At 35.4% G+C, this 18,777-nt stretch overlaps 1 protein-coding gene across 5 annotated transcripts in view; it reads left to right on the forward strand.

The window, feature by feature from the left end:
* The window catches only part of MYO16 (myosin XVI), a 386,560-nt gene that overhangs the window by 206,169 nt on the left and 161,614 nt on the right, over positions 1-18,777 (forward strand). For all 5 annotated transcript variants that reach the window (XM_080577669.1, XM_080577670.1, XM_080577671.1 and 2 more), the window contains 4 exons: positions 1,234-1,299; positions 2,936-3,063; positions 11,244-11,349; positions 14,729-14,846. In XM_080577669.1, coding sequence (XP_080433795.1) covers positions 1,234-1,299; positions 2,936-3,063; positions 11,244-11,349; positions 14,729-14,846 — 418 coding nt within the window. The remainder of the gene's footprint in view (positions 1-1,233; positions 1,300-2,935; positions 3,064-11,243; positions 11,350-14,728; positions 14,847-18,777) is intronic.

An 18,777-nucleotide genomic window follows, 5' to 3' on the forward strand; every position in this document is an offset into this window, starting at 1 on the left:
TCGTAACCTACTCTGGCATTCTCCTTAGCTTAATGGAAATTTATAGACAGTGATGACTAATATTCTGCTCAAAGGCAGACATTGTACTTAGGTAGATTGTCAGCATCAATGCTGACTTGGATCTTTGAGTGATTTGGTTCTCAGCCTTAGAAGGAAAAGTCCTTGGACTCAATTCCAAATCAAAATCCTCCTTAGTATGGAAGACTTCTTCCTTCTTGTTTCCTGATGTGTAATAATGGTAATAATGTTCCATTCTGCAATAAAAGCCTGCAGTGAAGTCAAGTCTAGGGAGAGTAAGGAAAAAAACTATTGCATTTCAGAAGGAAAAAAAAAAAAAAAAAGTACATTTGCTACAAAAGGGAGTATTTCTCCCCTCCCCAGATCAAAATATCTCATTTTGAAAAAGGCAGCATGATTGAGACTGTTCACATGATAATTTGCTGTCAGACAGAGGTCTGGAATTTTCACATTCTAAGAGTGTGATACAGTAGCAGCTACTTATGTGGAGTGAGAATTATAGCACTAAGGGTGACCTACAACCTTATACTTAAATATTTCTTTCAAAATGAGTGTTTAAAAATGAAATAGTAAATCTTGGCAGCTTTGCAATCAGTGGATGCTTTGCTATTTTTTAATATAGCCAGGATGTCTTTTTTTTTTATTATTTATATATATATGTATGTACATATGTGCATACATACACACGTATAAATAGTTACATATGTATTAGTTGCTTGGTCTTATCTGACAAGAAACATATTTTAATGTATCAGTTCTGTGTAATGAATATACCATTTCTAAATTCTGTCATGTAACCCATAAAAATTGCTTGAGGAACTTGTTTATGTGTTAGGCATGTTACATTTCTGCAGTTTAACAAATGGTGAGTTACAAAGTAACTTTCAAATAATATAACAATAATATATGCAGTGCAATTCTTCTGTGCATAATTTTCCATTATAAAGAACTATTTTATTACAAAAAGAATAATTAATGCTATCTGAATTGTAAATTTAGGTCTCAATTTAAAGTTATGAAGTTAAAGGCTCTGAATTCTTGAATTATATTTAATATATTTAATGTGTTGATAGATAGATTTAAGATGCTTTGCCAAAAGTCTTTTCTGGAAGAAAACCACTAGCATCTTTAAAGACTTAATATATTTCTTACTAAAGCAATTATATGAATTATATGTGTCTCTGTCTCTCTCTCTCTCTCTCTTTTTTCTCCCAGACCTACATTGGTGATATATTGTTGCTTGTTAACCCATTTAAGGAACTTCCTATTTATTCCACCATGGTAAGCATTCTGTCTTTAAAATATTACAGCGTGGTTCTTTTTCAGAGGATTCATACAATTAATTTGGCAGGTCAGACTACTGTAATTAATTAACATAAATGCCCTTTCTTGTGTTGGGAACATCTTAATGAAAAAAAAAAAGGGCAAAAACTTCTTAATTTCTTCCATGATACCACTATTTTTGCTATCTGTTTCCTATTTAAAATAGTCACTTTGCTAAGTGTTGTATGAGGAGTAACAGTTTCAATTGTTTAAAAGTAGTTCCAGGTGTATAACATCACTTAGGTGACTTCTGCCACTGCCAAACTTGGAAGAAGAGACAAACATGCTTTATGCAGTGGTTGTTTGGGTTCACAGCTTGCTGAAAATGCAATTATGAAGATAACAACCTCGAGAGGTGCTGAAAGGCTCAAACTTGCTCTCTGTGCTCCACACCGGGCCATTCAGTTCAGACACCACAGGCAAGGAGTGCAAAGTGCTTGACATGAGCTTAGCACTGCACTGGGGCAGTTGCACAGAGCTGGCCTGTGTCGGGTACAGGCAGCATATGAGCAAACTGGAGTACATGAGCGTTCCGTCATTATCCGCAAGGCAGCTTAAGAAGTGCTTCAGGTGGTTTTTTTTACTAGTACCCTTATCTCTATAATCTTTCACTTATGAGGCAGACTAGTTAGGGCTGATAAGGGGCTTATCATTTCAGTACCTAGACACTGGTACTAAATTTACTAGGCTTTGTAGATTGGTGCAAATAATGTACATTCAGATGATTCTGTATTTGCTTCATATTCATGCACAGTCATATTAGAGACAGAGTATATGTGGAAAAAAATGAAAGATCCATGATGAAGGAATGAAAGGATGATCACGTATATTGTTCAATAACAACAGCATTTCAAAATTTCTTAGATTTGTAATCATTTTACATAACTTCTTGGGAATTTTTCATGCTGCGCTATCTTCCCACTCTTAGTTCCAACAGACTTTTACTAAAACAAATAATTTTGTGAGCATTTTTTCTCTCTGAGATGACATAAAGAGCCATGAATTAATGAGCACTGATATATGCTGCTTCATTTGATACAACTGTTAGATGATAATATTAATGCATTTTTACACTGAAATACACTGACTATTGTAGTAGCACTACGAACATAGAGACACCACTTTGGAGATGACATAGTAACTGTTGAAACAGTTTGTACTATGGTAGCCTATTTTGTTATATTTGTGCAGAATTTAATTCTGTCAGATTAGGGCAAATATATATATTCTTTAAATCCATTCGTAAAATGCCTAAATTTGCAAAGTACTTGCAACATTATGCAGTGACAATAAATGTGTGAAGGTTTTTCATTGCATTTTGTTTTACTCAGTGGAAAACCCAGCACTGCTGAGTGCCATAGTTGTTTCTTTCTTGTGTATCTTAATTATAACTTTTATACTTACAGCTCTGTTTTCTTTAATTAAACTCTTCACAGATACTTCAAGGGTACCATATGTATATGTACAGATTCTGGTCATAATGCTCAGAAAGCTCTATGAAAGACACAGAATTAGGTGTATAGTGGGGGGCAGTGGAGGGGTGAAACAATTGATTTGAAGTGTATTTATATACATTTTCACATTTTTTTTTCAGGTTACTCAGCTTTATTTAAGCAACTCTGGAAAACTGTGTTCCTCACTTCCCCCACATATATTTTCCTGTGCTGAAAGAGCTTACCACATGCTATTCCAGGAACAGCGTCCCCAGTGCTTTATCCTCAGGTGAAAATTTATCTTTCTATTAACTAATTTACAACTCCTGCCTTTCAGCCGTTTCCCCCAGGACTCAGCACTTAAGATTTCCATTGTATTTTTTTTGTCCAACTGATTTCTTTCTGTGTACTGATCTCTGTGTCATACATTAGGGCTAAATAGAACTGAAAAAGGCTTAATTATATTTCAAGTTCCTAAATTTTCTTGGCAAATTGCCACTCCATCTAACTGGATATAATTACAAAAAGTTAATGATAAAAATTCAAAACACGGTGTGTGTTTGCTAATATTGCATGGAAAAGAATTAAAAATAGAATCTAATGAAAAGAAAATCGGGAAGTCCTTTTCTAAATTATAAACCTCTGAATTCGTGCACCTGTATTAGAGCTTCTTCTCAGCCTCATGTTGTGTGCGCTCATGAGCTTGTTATTTAGCCTTCCATCTTCAAAAAGCACTTTAACCATTTCTTTAATTCACAGTGTTGTTGCAATAATAAATCCATTTAAGATTGTGAATAAATGCATTAAAAATTTCCAGTGAAACAGAGGTTCATCCAAATATTCCAGCTTTATTATTGTGAAAGTTTGAATTCTCTTGGGAAATTTTGCTTCCCAAATCCATTAATCTTCTGCCCTCCCTTTTCTTCCTTCACCCTACCTGAAAGCAAAAGGTCTGATGAATTTGTTGTAATTGCTCAATGTAATTTCTTGTTCAATTATATCAGTTTGATTGTTGATGTTGGCTGAAATACTGACAAGGGTGACAAGGGTTTGTGAAACTTCATAGAGATGGGAAGAAAAAAAAGAAAAGGTTGATTTTGACCAGGAATAAAGGCTGATCCATTTGAGAAAACTTATAACTGCTCTTGACCTACCTCTAATTCTAGAGGTAGTTAATGAGAGCTGCTAATCATAATGTTGCAGAGTTACAACAGTTAAAATGAACACGTAACTACAATCATAAATTCATATGTAGACATTTTTACTGCATTCTCTTTATGTGGATACAGGCTTCTGCAAGTATTTGAAGTTCTGTATATTAAGTCTTCTTTCTTTTAAAAGCACTGTTTATAAAAAGCATAGTGTATATGTAGTTCATTTATATAAAAGCATAGTATGTAAATTTATAAACTAACAAATATAAATTAATTATGTGCAGAATTGACTTGATTTTTTGAAACAAATGGTAACCTTTTTATAACCTACTCAGAATGGAACTGTTACTTATTTATCCAGTGAGCAAAGACACTTAAGCAGAGATATAGACAGAATTAGAAGATCATTACTGTATGTTCATATTCTCTTCTCATAAATACTCTATTTAGGTAAAATACATTTTGATACAAATAAGAAATATTCTAAGGCACTGTTTTCAGCATTTTCTTCAAAGTAGGAACTTTCTCTTTGTATTCACTTGGGACAATGGTGATTGATTACTAACTTTCTGAAGTTGCCCGTAAGTACAAACAGAGAGAAAGCAGAAAACAATATTTACTGACTTAAGGAAAAAGGCTAATTGCCAATTTCAGTATTGTGTAGTAGTACACAAAGGATAATATACTTAATAATAAATGGCTGTGGTAGCAGATAATAGTTTCTTCTGATGATTTTATATCAGGGTGTCAAGAAATTTGATAAGCTCCACTGTTTTGATCCCTGCCCGGCCCACTGTAGGTTATTATATATAAATCAGTGACCTGATGGAGAATGTGACATGAGGGTGTTTTGCTGATGGCATAAGCAATTGGCAGGATATTTGTGTATCACATCAAGGCAATCCATAGTTATGCAGTCCTAAAGTAATCAATTAGGTCTGAAGGCCGCTATGAAAACGAAGGGAATGTATCTGTTAATTTAGCATAAGAGTATAACTGCACTTAACAGAAGCAGCTAAAAACAGTTATTTGTAACTGCCTTTCTTCTGCTAACTCTAAACGAGAAAACAGAGAAGAACTGGGATCTTTCAGAATTTCATAGAGGAGTATTAAAAATCATTCTATGTGTAATATTAGTCAGGGTTTCATTGTACTTAACTGAGGGACATTCTCATTATTACTCCATTGGAAGAATCTAAATAATGAATGTCTGGAAAGGAAAAGTGATACAAGAATTTTCCTTTGCTTTTCTGACAAAAATAATAATCGGAAAAATATCCGTGATGTAATTCTCAATTTATTCATCTACCCCCTTGATGTCACCCATGTGCATGTATATATATGTGTGCATGAGCACGTGTATGGTCTAAATGGACTTTGGCTCTCTTACTATTTTAGCTGTAAAACAGTGTTATCTATCAGCAAGAGAAGGTTCTTCTGCCACTGGGAGGGATAGATAGATAGTTCATTGGTTACATCTGTGCTAATAAACAACAAGGAGCAGGGCTTACTATCTGACTGTTATGGCATGTGCTATAGTGAACAAGGTTTTTTCTTGATTTTTTTCACTTGAGTAACTGTTTTTTTTTGTTTGTTTTTTTTTTTTTTAGATTTATTTAATTTCATATCAGAGCCAAATAAGTGTAGTTCTGCAGTTCTGAAATACTCCAAGCTTTTGTGTTTTACTTTTTCTCCAACCTTTCTTATCAAGTATACTTCTCATTCCCAAGTAAAAAAAATCTGTAAACTTGGCATATGGCCTGGAATTTTAAAATACCCCCACTTATAAAGTTGAGTTGTGAATACTTTTCCATGCATTTCCATGTGTATATATATATTGAAATAAGCGTGCCTAGAAACAAATTTTAAAAGTAAGAAAACGTGCTTCCCTCTAATGTGGAATCATGTACTGAATGATGATGAGGAGCTCAGAAGAGCTCTCCATAGCTAAAAGGGCCACTTCATGGAAGCAGTCAGAAGGTAGGAGCCAGTGGATGAACAAGTGAGAAGGTCTCATAGATACATGAGAACGTTACACTGGAATAAGCTGCCTAGGAGTGCTTTTGCCCATCTCATACCTTTGGCTGCTCATTTCTTCATTTCCATGCCATCCTTTGTGTCAACACAAACATTCAGGTGGTGGCATGGTGAACTGAGCTGGAGAAATGCCCTTTGGTGAAAAATACTCTTGGGAGGATGGTGGTGAGGTTGAGGAGCTATTTTAACCTGAGTCCATTCCAAAGCCAAATTCCCATAGAGGTGAAAGGAGTTGCCAGAGCAGGAAAGGCAGGGCCTGCTGTTTTTAGTAGCGGTATTGGTTTAGACTAAATAATTCCTAGAATCCCACTATGATGTTTGCTACTGCTGTGGTATTGAAGTGGTTGGCCTGAGACTGTCCAAGTTAGAGGTCTCACAAGGAGGAATATCAGAATGCCACGTAGGAAAATAGCCACTCCAAGTCATAAGGGTGCTAGTTTTGTTTGTTTTTAGTAGTAGTAAATCCAGTGAAAATAGATGATTACAGTGGATATGCAGAAGTCTCAAGATGAAATTTCCTTGATAACTACAAGAGATGCCATTTTGGCATACAAGCACTCTGGGAAGAGTACACAGAGGGTACACTTCTGTCTTTTATTGCTGTCATTAGCAAGAGAAACATGATGCGATTATACAATAAAATCTCATAATCTATATTTATTTTAGTTCTACTTTACTTACATGTAATAATACTTCATAGTATTATAATTTGTTAGTAGAATTTGTAAACACCATTATTCTTTAGTTTTATTGTAATACATTTTACTATGAGAAGAGGTTGTTTTAATGTGCATGTTATGATGTGATAAAGAGCAGTGAGAATTAATACCATACCAGTATGAATATTTTACTTCTCATGTGCAATTCTCAAAATATGTCTAGTTTAACTATAAGCTGCCACAGAAGAGCCAAATGATAGCAGTGTCAAACTCATCTGAACTCTTCTGGAAAATTTGGAATTTGTTATTTAAAAAAAAAAAAAAAAAGCCAACACAGTAATTTATAGAAGACTATTACTGTATTTTCAATATATCAAGTTACCCAATATCTTTTCAAAGACACTGCAAAGAATTTCAGAAAATACTCCCTTATGTGTGCTAGTCCTATCATCTTCATCAAGCTTAGTATCTTGTTTATTTTGTGGAGGTAAAGTTTATTTTCTATTAGCAATGTTTTTCAGTTCAGTGCTGGTTTTGTTTTTGTTTTCTGCCAAAGTTTAATTACAGAAAGATACTTCCCATGAGTTTAGTGGCCATTACTAATGATTTATGAATTGCTCTTTTATTATACTCTTTTATTGTTGCTAATGAATTCTGCATGCAGTGTAACCCTTAACGATACTGTTCTTCTGTGTCTTGTCATTTTTGCCTTCCACATTTTTGCCAAATATTATAATGAAAAGAGGTAATGGCACCTGAATCTGTCTGAGCTGGAACTTGGCTGCCTAAGTACAAAGTTATGGTCTTGAAACCCTTGCTAAACTTCCAGGCTCTCTTTTCTTACCTTCAAGTGCTACTTAAATTTTCAGCCCATGTGTGTGTTCGGAATAGGTTCATAGCTTCTGGACAGAGTCTTACAGCACTATTTATTTCAAGTTTAAGCCTAACTGGGAACCAGGAATTTGACATTTCTTACTGAAGTCCTTTCCAACGAACTTTCTTAAAGCACTGCTAATCCACATCAGTGAATGAACTAGTCATTTGTACATAAGCAGTTATGCTCACTGTATACAGTGCTGCTCATAGTTACTGTCCTGTTCTCTCTCACGCATACAACAACCCTCAGGTTTTTCTTGTTTTTGTTTTTAAAGTTTTTCTTTCTGCAGCTGCTTGTCGGTAGTGATATGTTTAGACTAGAAGCTCTTCAGGGCCAGACCATTTGTGTATTGTATCCTTAGCCAGATTTGGCTGCAGTCTCTTGACTGACTTGAGATAATGATAGCAATTAAACTTATGGAAGCAGAAGGCTGCACTTTTGTTGGACCTCTGACATGTCAGATCTCTGCTTTGTCTGCTCCCAAAGGTTGACTGGCTTTCCCCAAGCAACAAAGGAGACAATGTAAAAAATAAAATAATTTTCAGTCTTGTAAAATGAATCACCTGTTACATAAAACATTCTGCATGAATGTCCATCACAAAACATTCCAACATTCCAGCTTACTGGCGTGAGTGGTGCCAGTGGCCCAGCCAGACTTGCATGAAGTAGCAGAAGAGCTGGATGATAATCCAAGTTCCCCTGATTGTTGAACGTCTTGTGTTCCTTGCTTCACATGCCTTTGTATTTTATTACTTTGAATTGGACTTTTTTATAACAGTTTCAGATGTTTTATTTCAAGAGTTTTTTTTTTTTTATTATTCATTTAATTTTAAGTTATAGAGACTAGAGTTGTAATTAAGGTATTATTAAAAAGAAAAAAAAAAGTTATTTAAGAAATAATAGGAAGCAGGCCTTCCATCAGGTAGTATATAGGAAAACTAGAAAGCCAAAGGATAAATCATGTGACAAAGCTTTGTGAGCGTAGGATTTCAAATTCTCTGTTTCCTTTCCCTTGGAATACAGTCTCTGTACTGATTTCCTGATTTAACCTTGTTTATCTGTGTAATAAGCTGCCTTTGCTTTGCCTGTTTCATAATGACTTTTATGGAAGTTTTACTGCAGAAAAGTGCCTTCCTGCTCCAATGCTAATTTATCCTCTACCTTAATCAGGCAGTCCAACCAAAAGTCAAAAAACAAACCACCCTTCATATTGTAAATTACGTTTTGAACAACATAGTAGTGCAACTATTTAGAACAGAGAAGAGGAATTTTTCTCGAAGCAGAATTAAATTGTTAAAGTACAGATATTGTGGACAACTGGGATATTACAAACTTTTTTTACTCCACCTCAAAGGTAATGGAGTAAAGGAGAACTGTTTGAAGTTGCTGAATGACTTTTTGTTGTTAAAGTATTTCTTGCCTCAAATGTTGCAATGATATCAACAAAAATTATTTTATCTAATGTGGCATTTATTTCTTAGTGCTTCAATCTGTATTTCACTAGGACTATAGACAGATCCCTGAAATGTGCAGAACAACTGCATGACACTGTCTGTCTTTCAGCAGCCAAATTCTAGTGAATTCTCACCTCTGAACTGTATTCTAGCAACCAGTCTAGACAATAAGCTCCTGTGACACTGCTAGACAAATGTTCAATTCTGTAAAATTAACAGTTGACCCAAAGTTATCAAATCTTTAAGCTGTTTCACTGCGAAGTTTAGAAAATAGCAATCTTGGAAGGAAATATTCAAGAAGGGACAGAAGTTCCCCTCGCTGTGCAGGTCCTGTGTTATCTGGGCTGAAGTTTGCTTGCAGTGGAAAACAAAACATACCTTTTTTTCTTTTATACAAGTGAAACAAATTCATTAAGAGTGCAACTTATGGGGAACACTTGGGTTCCTTCATTTAGGAAGGCATTTTTCTCTTTTTAGTTACAAATTGCATGCCTCCTTTGTAATACTTGAAAACAATCAAAGGCACATCAAATACCATAATTCTTTCTCCCCTTATACACAGTTGATATATGTCTGAAAGCTCGTTGCAGAATACAGGCATAAGGTCTGTAATTTGCAAGAGTATGAAGTGTCCCTAGGGGATGACTATTGCAGGACTAATGCCCTTGTTTCACTTTTTTTCTTTTCCTGTTAGTGATAACAGCAAAAAGATCATAGGATTTGGACACAGGCATTATTAAGGCAGAAAACTAATGCTACTTCTTAGGAAAAGAGGCAGCATGTTGCAATTAGCATTTGGAGAGCGAAGTCATTGATTCAGAGGGCAGAGAAGCATGCAGAGTTTTGAGGGTGATATCAAATGTCTCTGACTTTTGAAACAAATTGTTTCAGACAGTCAGAAGCTGCAGATCTGAGCAAGGTATAGTGTGCTTACGAAGCATCCAGTCAATTCTGTAGAAATACTGGTTTCACATTAGCTAGGACGGTGACCTTGATTTCATCTGATTTGTTTACCTTCAGTTTGTTGGACTGGTTTAAATATGGCTTTGTGGCCTATTAAATGAGGTCTTTTCATAACTTACATGCGGGTTGCAAACCTTTGCAGTCTTGGACCACAAACCTCCTACTGATGCCAGCAGGAGTTTGAAGGCCAGGGTCAGACTCCAGCTTGTTCCAGAAGCATTGAGGACATAGTTAAAAGCAGTTTGACATGTTATATACAGTAATGAGAAATCCATCTTGATGCCTAGGAACACATCTCACCAGGCAAACAAATATGATATCCCCCAGAGCTGCATGTATGTCTTATAAGAACTGAATGAGAATAAGTGGCACAGAGTTCCCAGCTCTGCCTGAGTATGAAGACCTTTTTTTTCTTCCCTCTTTTGTTTTTTCCTTTATTTAATTTTCTCCTTTGAAGTGAGATGTGAATAGGTGTGGCAGTGGCCAGACATATTATATTTTGCTGCCCTCTCATTTTCATAAACTAGGTAACAGACTGACCAACCAGCATGGCCATTGTACTGGTGAAAATCTAATCTGACTGTTGTAGAAAAAGCCTTTTAAATTTGATCAAGCAGATAAATGAAGGAGAAACATCAATTAAATTTTGTTTGGTTCAGTTGCCTATAAAGAAAACAATTGTAATTCATATAAGAAGTTCCTACATGAATTTCTTAATCAGGCTTCACTACTTTATCCTTTCCATCTTCACGCTTAAAATGCACCACTGAGTTCGCTTCCCTCCCCCATTCCTCCACTTTTATGTTGTTTCTTCCCATCTGCCTTAATCAAATTGTCTATTAACTCATTTTCTTTGTTCATATTCCCCCTCAGAAATTCTCATTGTTAGAAATATATATTCCACATCATTAACAAGAAATTAAATGAATCAGAATCACTGAAATCAGAGTATGCACTGCAGAGACTGGGCAGCTTGTGAAATCTCCTCAGCTTCTTGACTGTGTGGCAGCAAAAAGAAATTGTGCCCTACTAACACAAGTGCTCTGTGCCAGTTGACTCTTCAAACATCCTTTTCTTTTCTTTCCTTTTATTTCCTCTCTGTTCTTCCTACTGCTTTCTAACTTTTTCTTTTCTTCTGACTCCTGTCATTACCACAGTAGTATTTTCCTGTCTGGATAAAGAACCAGGCAGTATAAGCAGACTCCTTTGCTGGACAAAATATATCTTAAATACATTCCAACAGAGCTAGCAGAGAGTATAAGTAATATCTCAAATGTAAAAATAACGATGATTCTCGCATTTCTTCCTTGCCTGTTATCTTGCAGTGGAGAGAGTGGGTCTGGGAAGACTGAAGCCTGCAAACAGATAGTGAAGCACCTCACTTGTAGAGCCAACTCCAGCAGAAGTACCTTTGATACAAAGATAAAACATGTAAGTAGCATTCTGAACACTTGAGTTGAACAAGACAAAAATCTGGCTTCTTTGACAGGCAGCGTAATTCAAAGCTGAAGGGAAAAGTCATCTGCTATGCTGAAGTTCATAAAGGGTTTATCACCTCCATTCAAGGTAAAGTTGGTTTGTGTTTTTTTTTTCCTGTATTGATCTGAATGGGAGCAGGATTAAGCTTACATTGATGTGCTGAGAGGAAACCAAAAAGTGGAGTCCAATTTTGGTGAATAGGAACCATTTGTGTGATAAGGTACTGTGTCCTACCTAAATGTGTACTAACTGCCTTCAGTAAATAAACAAATTTTTCTGGTTGTGATGATGCTTCTTTGGCCAGTGTAAGAAGCACTCAGTCATCTGCAATAATATTATGTGAAGCAGAAATTGGAAAGTTGCAGTAGAACTGAAAGGGCTGATTGAGGTTATGTGACTCAGTGTTTGTACACTAAATACGGTATAGGCAAGTGTTCTGAAATATTTGCATATTTCATTCCCATAGCAGAACCAAATTTTGTTCAGTGCATTTCGTGAAGTCATGAGAACCTGCTTCACATATCAGATACATTTGGCTCCATGCTAGTACATTGCAAATGTAAAGTTTTCATTTGACTGAACATTGCAACTCATTGGTGTTTTATTGTTATAGCGGTAACACTGCTATAAAGCTTCAGACTCACATTCTAAATTATGCTGAACTCTATGTTGCAAATTCAAATTCTTTCAAAAAACTGCCTTTGCTGATGACATTTCTCATCTGAGATCCCAGCTCAGAGGCAGATTTACATGTAATGTTTTAACACAATCTACATTGTTGTTACTGAATTGTTTCGTACTTTAAAAAATATATTTTTTTCAAATCTTTCACTCATCCTTCCACCTTTACAGCACTTATGTTCAACGCAAGATAATTTTTTTTAGGTTCAACTTGCCATATGCATGATACCTTAAAAAACTCTGGACTCGTTCATTGTGTTTGTTTTTTAATGATGTAACATGCATCATTCAAAACACACTGCTTTCTTCCTGAATTATGCATGATTAAGTCCAGAAGGGTGACAAAATAGTGTCAAAGCATAGCTGATGTTAACATACAACCTACAAATCAGGATTATTGGGATGTGGGAAAGACTATAGATACACTAGTTCCTATTTAGTACATTCTAGCCAGTAGGTTAATAAAAGTCCTATGGATTTGGGCTGGATTTTAGAAAACAGTAGTTTTAATGTCTTATGAAGACATTAAAAAAACTGATCACGCTGAAAACACAACTGAAAAAAAAAACACACTAGTTTTGCTTTCCTTCATGCAATCATACAATTTCCATGTTAAAGTGTTTTTCAGCGTGATCCTGCTTCATGTATGTTCCTCAACTGACACATTTAACCTGTGACACATTTAACTGACACATTTAACCAACTTGACAATGTTGACAATACTGTTGCTTATTTTCTCTTTATAATATAAATTATGAAGATTAATGTTGCAATGATAGGGACTGTACACTTTTAATTTATTTTGAACCCATGAGCCAGACCTTCAGTTTATATCTATTTCTACTGTTTTTTGTTGTTTTGTTGTTTTTTAGTTTACTGCCTACACTGGTTTTCTTGTAGTTTTGAACTGATCTGGCCATAGATATTATTGAATTAGAACTGCAAAATTCAGGTCAAATCCTTCAAATACGTTTGTTTTCAGAAAGTTCAGATTAAATAATGAGTAGTAGAAATCAGTTAATAATTAACTTTCTGAATAAGAAACTGAAAACGGTATGTTTTTGGATACAAATGTGGCAGCAGTGGGAATTAGGAGGTGTGAGAGGTATTCCTGTTTCTGCTGCAACTTGTCTCCTGCTTCCTGGTACAGTTTAAATCCCCACCAGGTCCTCTGGCAACAGTTCAGAGGACAGCATGTGCCAGTATGTCCATCCTATTGTGCAAACAAAAAATATATGAATGTGAACCTTTTCATGCCACTTGCCGTAGAGGTTAGAGTTTAGTTTAATAAACTGTTTAGTTTTATAGTTTAGAATTAGTCACACGTGTCAATGACTGTTAGTCAATACAGGTAGAAGAGAAACATCACATATTAGGAAAAATGAGTTGCATGTTTGTTATAGAAAGATCCCTTGTAACTAGCTTGGATGGGACACCCGACCTCAGGCAGAGAATGGAGGTGTAGCAGATCCCACCCAAGGGGAATCGAGTGATGATTCTGATTTAGTTGCCTGTTAAGGTGCTCGAATGAACACGATGGCCTGGATTTGTGCCTGCTGCAGTTATACATAGCATCACTGGAAGTTACTAAAACTGCACTGGTCAAACCGAGTGCTGAATTAGCCAAATTTCAGCAAATACATCTTAAACGGCAATGCTACTGGAGTGGAACCAAAACTAGGCTCACTGGTTTTCTGCTGCCACCTACTGCACAAATAACTGGTTTAACTAATAGTTCTGAAGGGTCTGATTTTCAGAGCTTCTGTTTTTGTGATTGGAACCACACGGTAGCTGTGCCTCTCCACAGCCCTCTTCCCTCCTGTCTCTTCCCAGCTGTGTTCGTCCAGCTCCAGCAAATCACTGTTATATCAGAACAACAGTGTGTTGTGGCCACATTGCAATCAATTTCTCAGGATACAAGAGAGGAAAGTGCTGAAGGGAACTCATTTAGTGTAAGACACTAATTATACACAAAAAAGATAAATACGGAGAGAACATGAAAGAAAGAGGGCGTATTTAATTTTTTTTTCATTAAATGTAATATTTTGAATATGCTTTTTTAAAATAACTGCAAAAAAAATGAAGATGTCACATGGAAATACTTTAATGAGAGATGCAAACAAAATCTGAATCTGTTTTCTTCCTCACTTTTTTATGAGTTTAATGCTGAAGCAATTCTATTTGAAACCAATAATTTATGTCATTTCTGGTGTAATAAAAACCGTGTGAGTTTGTTTCGTTGTTTTTAGTGTGAACCGACTGTAACCTTTCAAGCATAACTGCCTTTGGAGATCCTAATCTTTTTGTTAACCTTGCCAGCTGTGGGCATGTGATTCCATCACTTGTATCTACACTACCTGTAAGGGCACAGCTTATGCCTAAGCCCTTGTCTTCCCTGTTGCATTTACAACTCCCACTATTCTGACAGCGCTTTTTTTTTTTTTTTTTTTTCCCAAGCTATTTTATTTTAAGTTCTCTACAGAAAATAAAATTTTAAGAAATTTGTTAAATCCTAAGCTAAAAAAGTAGTCTTTTTTTTTTTTTTTTCCTCCAGTTACTGGTCTCAAATCAATCTCACTGATGTTTTTTGAAATATCTTCCTGTTAAAATAAATTTCCTCTCTTACTACTGCTTTACCATTTTCTTGCAGGTAAACTGTGTCTTGGAAGCCTTTGGACATGCTAAGACACCCCTGAATGATTTTTCTAGCTGTTTTATAAAATATTTTGAGCTACAGTTTTGTGAGAAGAAAAAAACCTTAATTGCAGGTAAGTATTATTTAAAACATCTGCTGATTTTATTTAGATATTACCATAAACAACAAGGTCAAAGGGTCCCAGTGTGCCGTACACACAGGCAGCAATGGACTTAAAGTGTGTGAGAGAGGCAAGGGGGCTTTATGGAGCGTCAGAGGAAGGTGATTCATAGCATGTAAATTCACAGCTCTCTGAGAGTAGTGTGGTAGGTTAGGAGGGAGAGAATTGCTCTGTGCAACCACCAGGTGGCAGAGAAACACCAGAAAAAAACCTTGACCACCGCTGATTACCTTTTCATTGCCCAGGAAATCATATTTCTCTTTATTGCTGAGATTAACAGACTGTGACAGCTGTGTATCTCTTTATTGCCAGATAAAAGAAACAAAGAGATTATTTTTTGCATTTATAACTAGTATTGTATTGGGTATTTTAAGTATCGCTTAAACAAGTGATAATCTTAGCAGTTTATGGCAAACAGAAAAAACAGGTATACTCTGTAATACCAAAATGAGAAGTTATTAATTATGGCTTTGAGTTTCCTCTGAAGGAACTAGGAGTCATGCTCATGTTTATTCTGATTAGAGGTAAAATAGTGCGTAGTTGGTGCCTGCTTTTACTGTAAGTGGGAGTCTGCTAATTCCCAGCAAAAATTCATTACTGATGAAAATGAATATTGGGCAAAACTTCAGTGGATTCTGAAAATTCTGATCATCAGAGCCAGTCTGGGAGCACTTTCATTTCTGGTTCCTGTAGGTCATCAAAAATTTACTCTGTGCTGAAGTAAAAAGTAAGTTCAAAAATAACTGTGCACAGTTTCCTACTTGCACTGATCCTTCTGAATGGCGAAGCTGCGTGGTGACAAATTTTGTTTTAAGTAACTTAGATTCCATTAGATAAACATTTCCAAAACTGCTTTATTTTTTAAAAAAATCATTATTAATATGTTTATAGTTTCAGAAGATCTTCTGAAAAAAATGCTTTGGGAATATTTCATAATGGTAATTAGAATTTATTTTCTCAAGGGAGTTCACTGTACCTTAGCAAATAACAGTGAAAATATTGCTGTGTGAAAAATCAATACCACTTTTTTTTTTTCTGTTTTGCTTTACAATAAAGATGGGTTATTTAGAAAGAAAATGTAGAATTAAAAAGTGGGATTTCTTTTCATTAATCAGCTATTGGCCGAGTAAAACAAAGGATGTAAACATCAGAATGGACTAAATAGCATCTGAATTGAGCCTGTAAAAATAATGTTCAATCCCTAAAACTAACATTTAAAAAATCCTATTTATTGTACATATATTATTAGAGTCAATGGAGTTACTATGGACTTTATATCTTTTGGACTATATATCTTTGGACTATATATCTTGAGTGATCTGCTACTAAACAGTTTGTTTTCCTTTCATTGATCCATAAGTGACTTGTGCTATTTTATTCTGCTCTAAAACCAGAATGATAGTTCTTCTGTGGATTTTCTATGTTCTGCGTTAACGTATTTCAGTGTTTGAACATTTCAGAATAATAACTTGCTTAGTTTTCACAGCACTACTGACCTAAGATTGTGTCATTCAGTTCCTCAGATGAGGATAGCATAGAAGCCTTAAGGTTATGTATTCCCAAAATTTTTGGGTGCCTTGCTTGAAATTGCAGGGACCTGAATGTTCAAGCAGATTTACCTATATTTGCCAGTTTAATTCACAACCTTTGTCTGTGAAGGATATAAATGTGGAAGCAGCTAACCCGGCTCTGATGTCAGTTTTCTGATACACTGATGCTGTGCTTTTATCACTTTGAAACTATAGGTATAAAAGCAGAAAACCTAGGTTGAGTCAAGTGCATTAACAAATATAAACAAATGACTTATCTGCCCAGCCATCCTCCAAATATTTAGGAAATGAGTCATTTACTTTTAACAAAATTTAGGTAGCCAAAAGTTCCAAAATTTAAAGTCAAGAGTGAGAAGTTCCGGTACAGCTGAAAAAATTTTGTATATTTTTCGAAGTACGCATATGTTACAGTTGTTTGTGCTGTTTGATTTGCATTGTAGATGTTACTTTTTCTAGGCCACTGCTAAGTATAACTTTTGAATGAAATTGTCCCTGATTTACACCACCATAAATGAGAAAAGAATCTGGCACGTTGTCTTTGGCTGGTTTAAATCCTACCCAATGATTCTGTGTATTTTTTTGAAAGATCATTTGAAGTAGTGTTTACTGTATTGCACTGTTTAAGCATGAATGAAGAGTGTAAATATGTAGAGCACCTGATTCTGCTGAGATATGACTTTATAGCTCATTTGGGCAAACTGGGCTAAATATGTCTGATTTGTAAACAAAACTTCAAGTGACACTAGGCTGCCTCCAACAAAGGGTTTAGGCTGTTTAAACTCTTTAACAGACAGAGTTTAAGGGGAGAGATCCAAAACAATGTACTTAGGAAGAGACATGCAGAGTATATATGTACATTTTTATTATAGAGGACAAGTTGAAAGTAGCATCTCTTGCATTTTAAGTGGAACTGGATGAAGTTATTGACATTGTTTTGTTTGTGCTGAAGTTCTTTCATGCCTAGGCCCTGGAAATGCTCTGTCTGACTTTTGTCACATAAGGTTTATTCCTGTAGCAGGAAGTCCAACATAGCCCCAGAACAGAAATGCTGGCCATAGTTTTCATCTACATGCTTGATTTGGTCTTCATTATGAACTGGTTCATTGCCACAAGATTTGAATACAAGGGCGGAGCTCTTGAGTGTGGTTCTACTATAAGCCAGTACAAACATCTGTAGAGGTTTTATGTGTCTCCTCTGACTTTTTTCTGATAACAGTTGTTTCTCAGTATTGAGTTGAAATGAGAGTTTTCAGGTGATAAGTGGTCAGGTACTTTTCATCGCTTTAGTCCAAACAAGCGGAGAGAGTATAACCCAGATTAAGTCACTATTCATTGTGACTGCATAAGGTAAGGCAGTGGGAACTAGTAAAAAGTTCAGAAAAATATCAGAATAAATTCAGAATAACCTACAGACCAGTGGTTTAATTAGGTTTTTAAAATAAACTGATACCTAGCAGAACTCAAAGACTGACCTGCCAAAAAAATCATAATCCTTTGTAGTTGATGCTTCATATCAAAAGCCTACTAGTGACAGTCTGATTATATAACTATTTCTAGAATTAAAATTAATGCGTTTTGTTTTTATTTAGAAAGAAGGAAGATAAATGGTATTTCATGTAAGTTGACATAAGTTCTGAGATGAAAGGCAAGGCTTCTGTCAGTTTTCTCAAGAATCTAAATAAGGTTAGGAAAAGAAAATCAAGCCTGAGATACTTGTTCTCCAAATTTTCCAGCCTTGCTTTTCTTAATCCTCACATTTTGAAAAGCAAAGTGGTGTGGTTTTTGTTGTTGTTGTTGTTTTTAAGTTGCACTAAAATGGAAGGATCTAACTTGGTTTGCAAAAAGAAGCAGAATGCATATTGAGCTGTGTCTGTTACAAATATTTTCAATCAATTAAAAAAAAAATCCCTTTTGAATTTCCTTTTTTTATTTAAGAAAGACTGCAGCATTGAAATGTTGTCTTTACCTTTTGCTGTGTTTAGGACTGAAGTGTTTTTGAGAGTTTCAGAGAATGCATAGCTGGAAGATTTCACTGGCCACACTTTCAGTACAGGGTCTGCTTGCTGACTCTAACTGCTCCGTAGATCAATTTGTCTGTTAGAGGAAGTACAAATGTCCTTGTGCCTGTAAGCACGGTTAACATTGCACAAACATGACAAAATTTGCTCTGGAACTGTATTATTTTTCCCTTTTGTTTCACATGTAGATTAAAGAACATGTTTCTCTTTGTAGAAAAGCCATATTACCGTGATAGTTTTCTTTATGAATTGCTTTAACTCAATTAAAATGTTGCTGTGCTTGATTTTTGCTGATCAGAGACTTGACAGTTCTTA

The sequence above is a fragment of the Anser brachyrhynchus genome (genome assembly GCF_964034855.1).
Source record: "Anser brachyrhynchus genome assembly, chromosome: 1".
NCBI lineage: Eukaryota > Metazoa > Chordata > Aves > Anseriformes > Anatidae > Anser > Anser brachyrhynchus.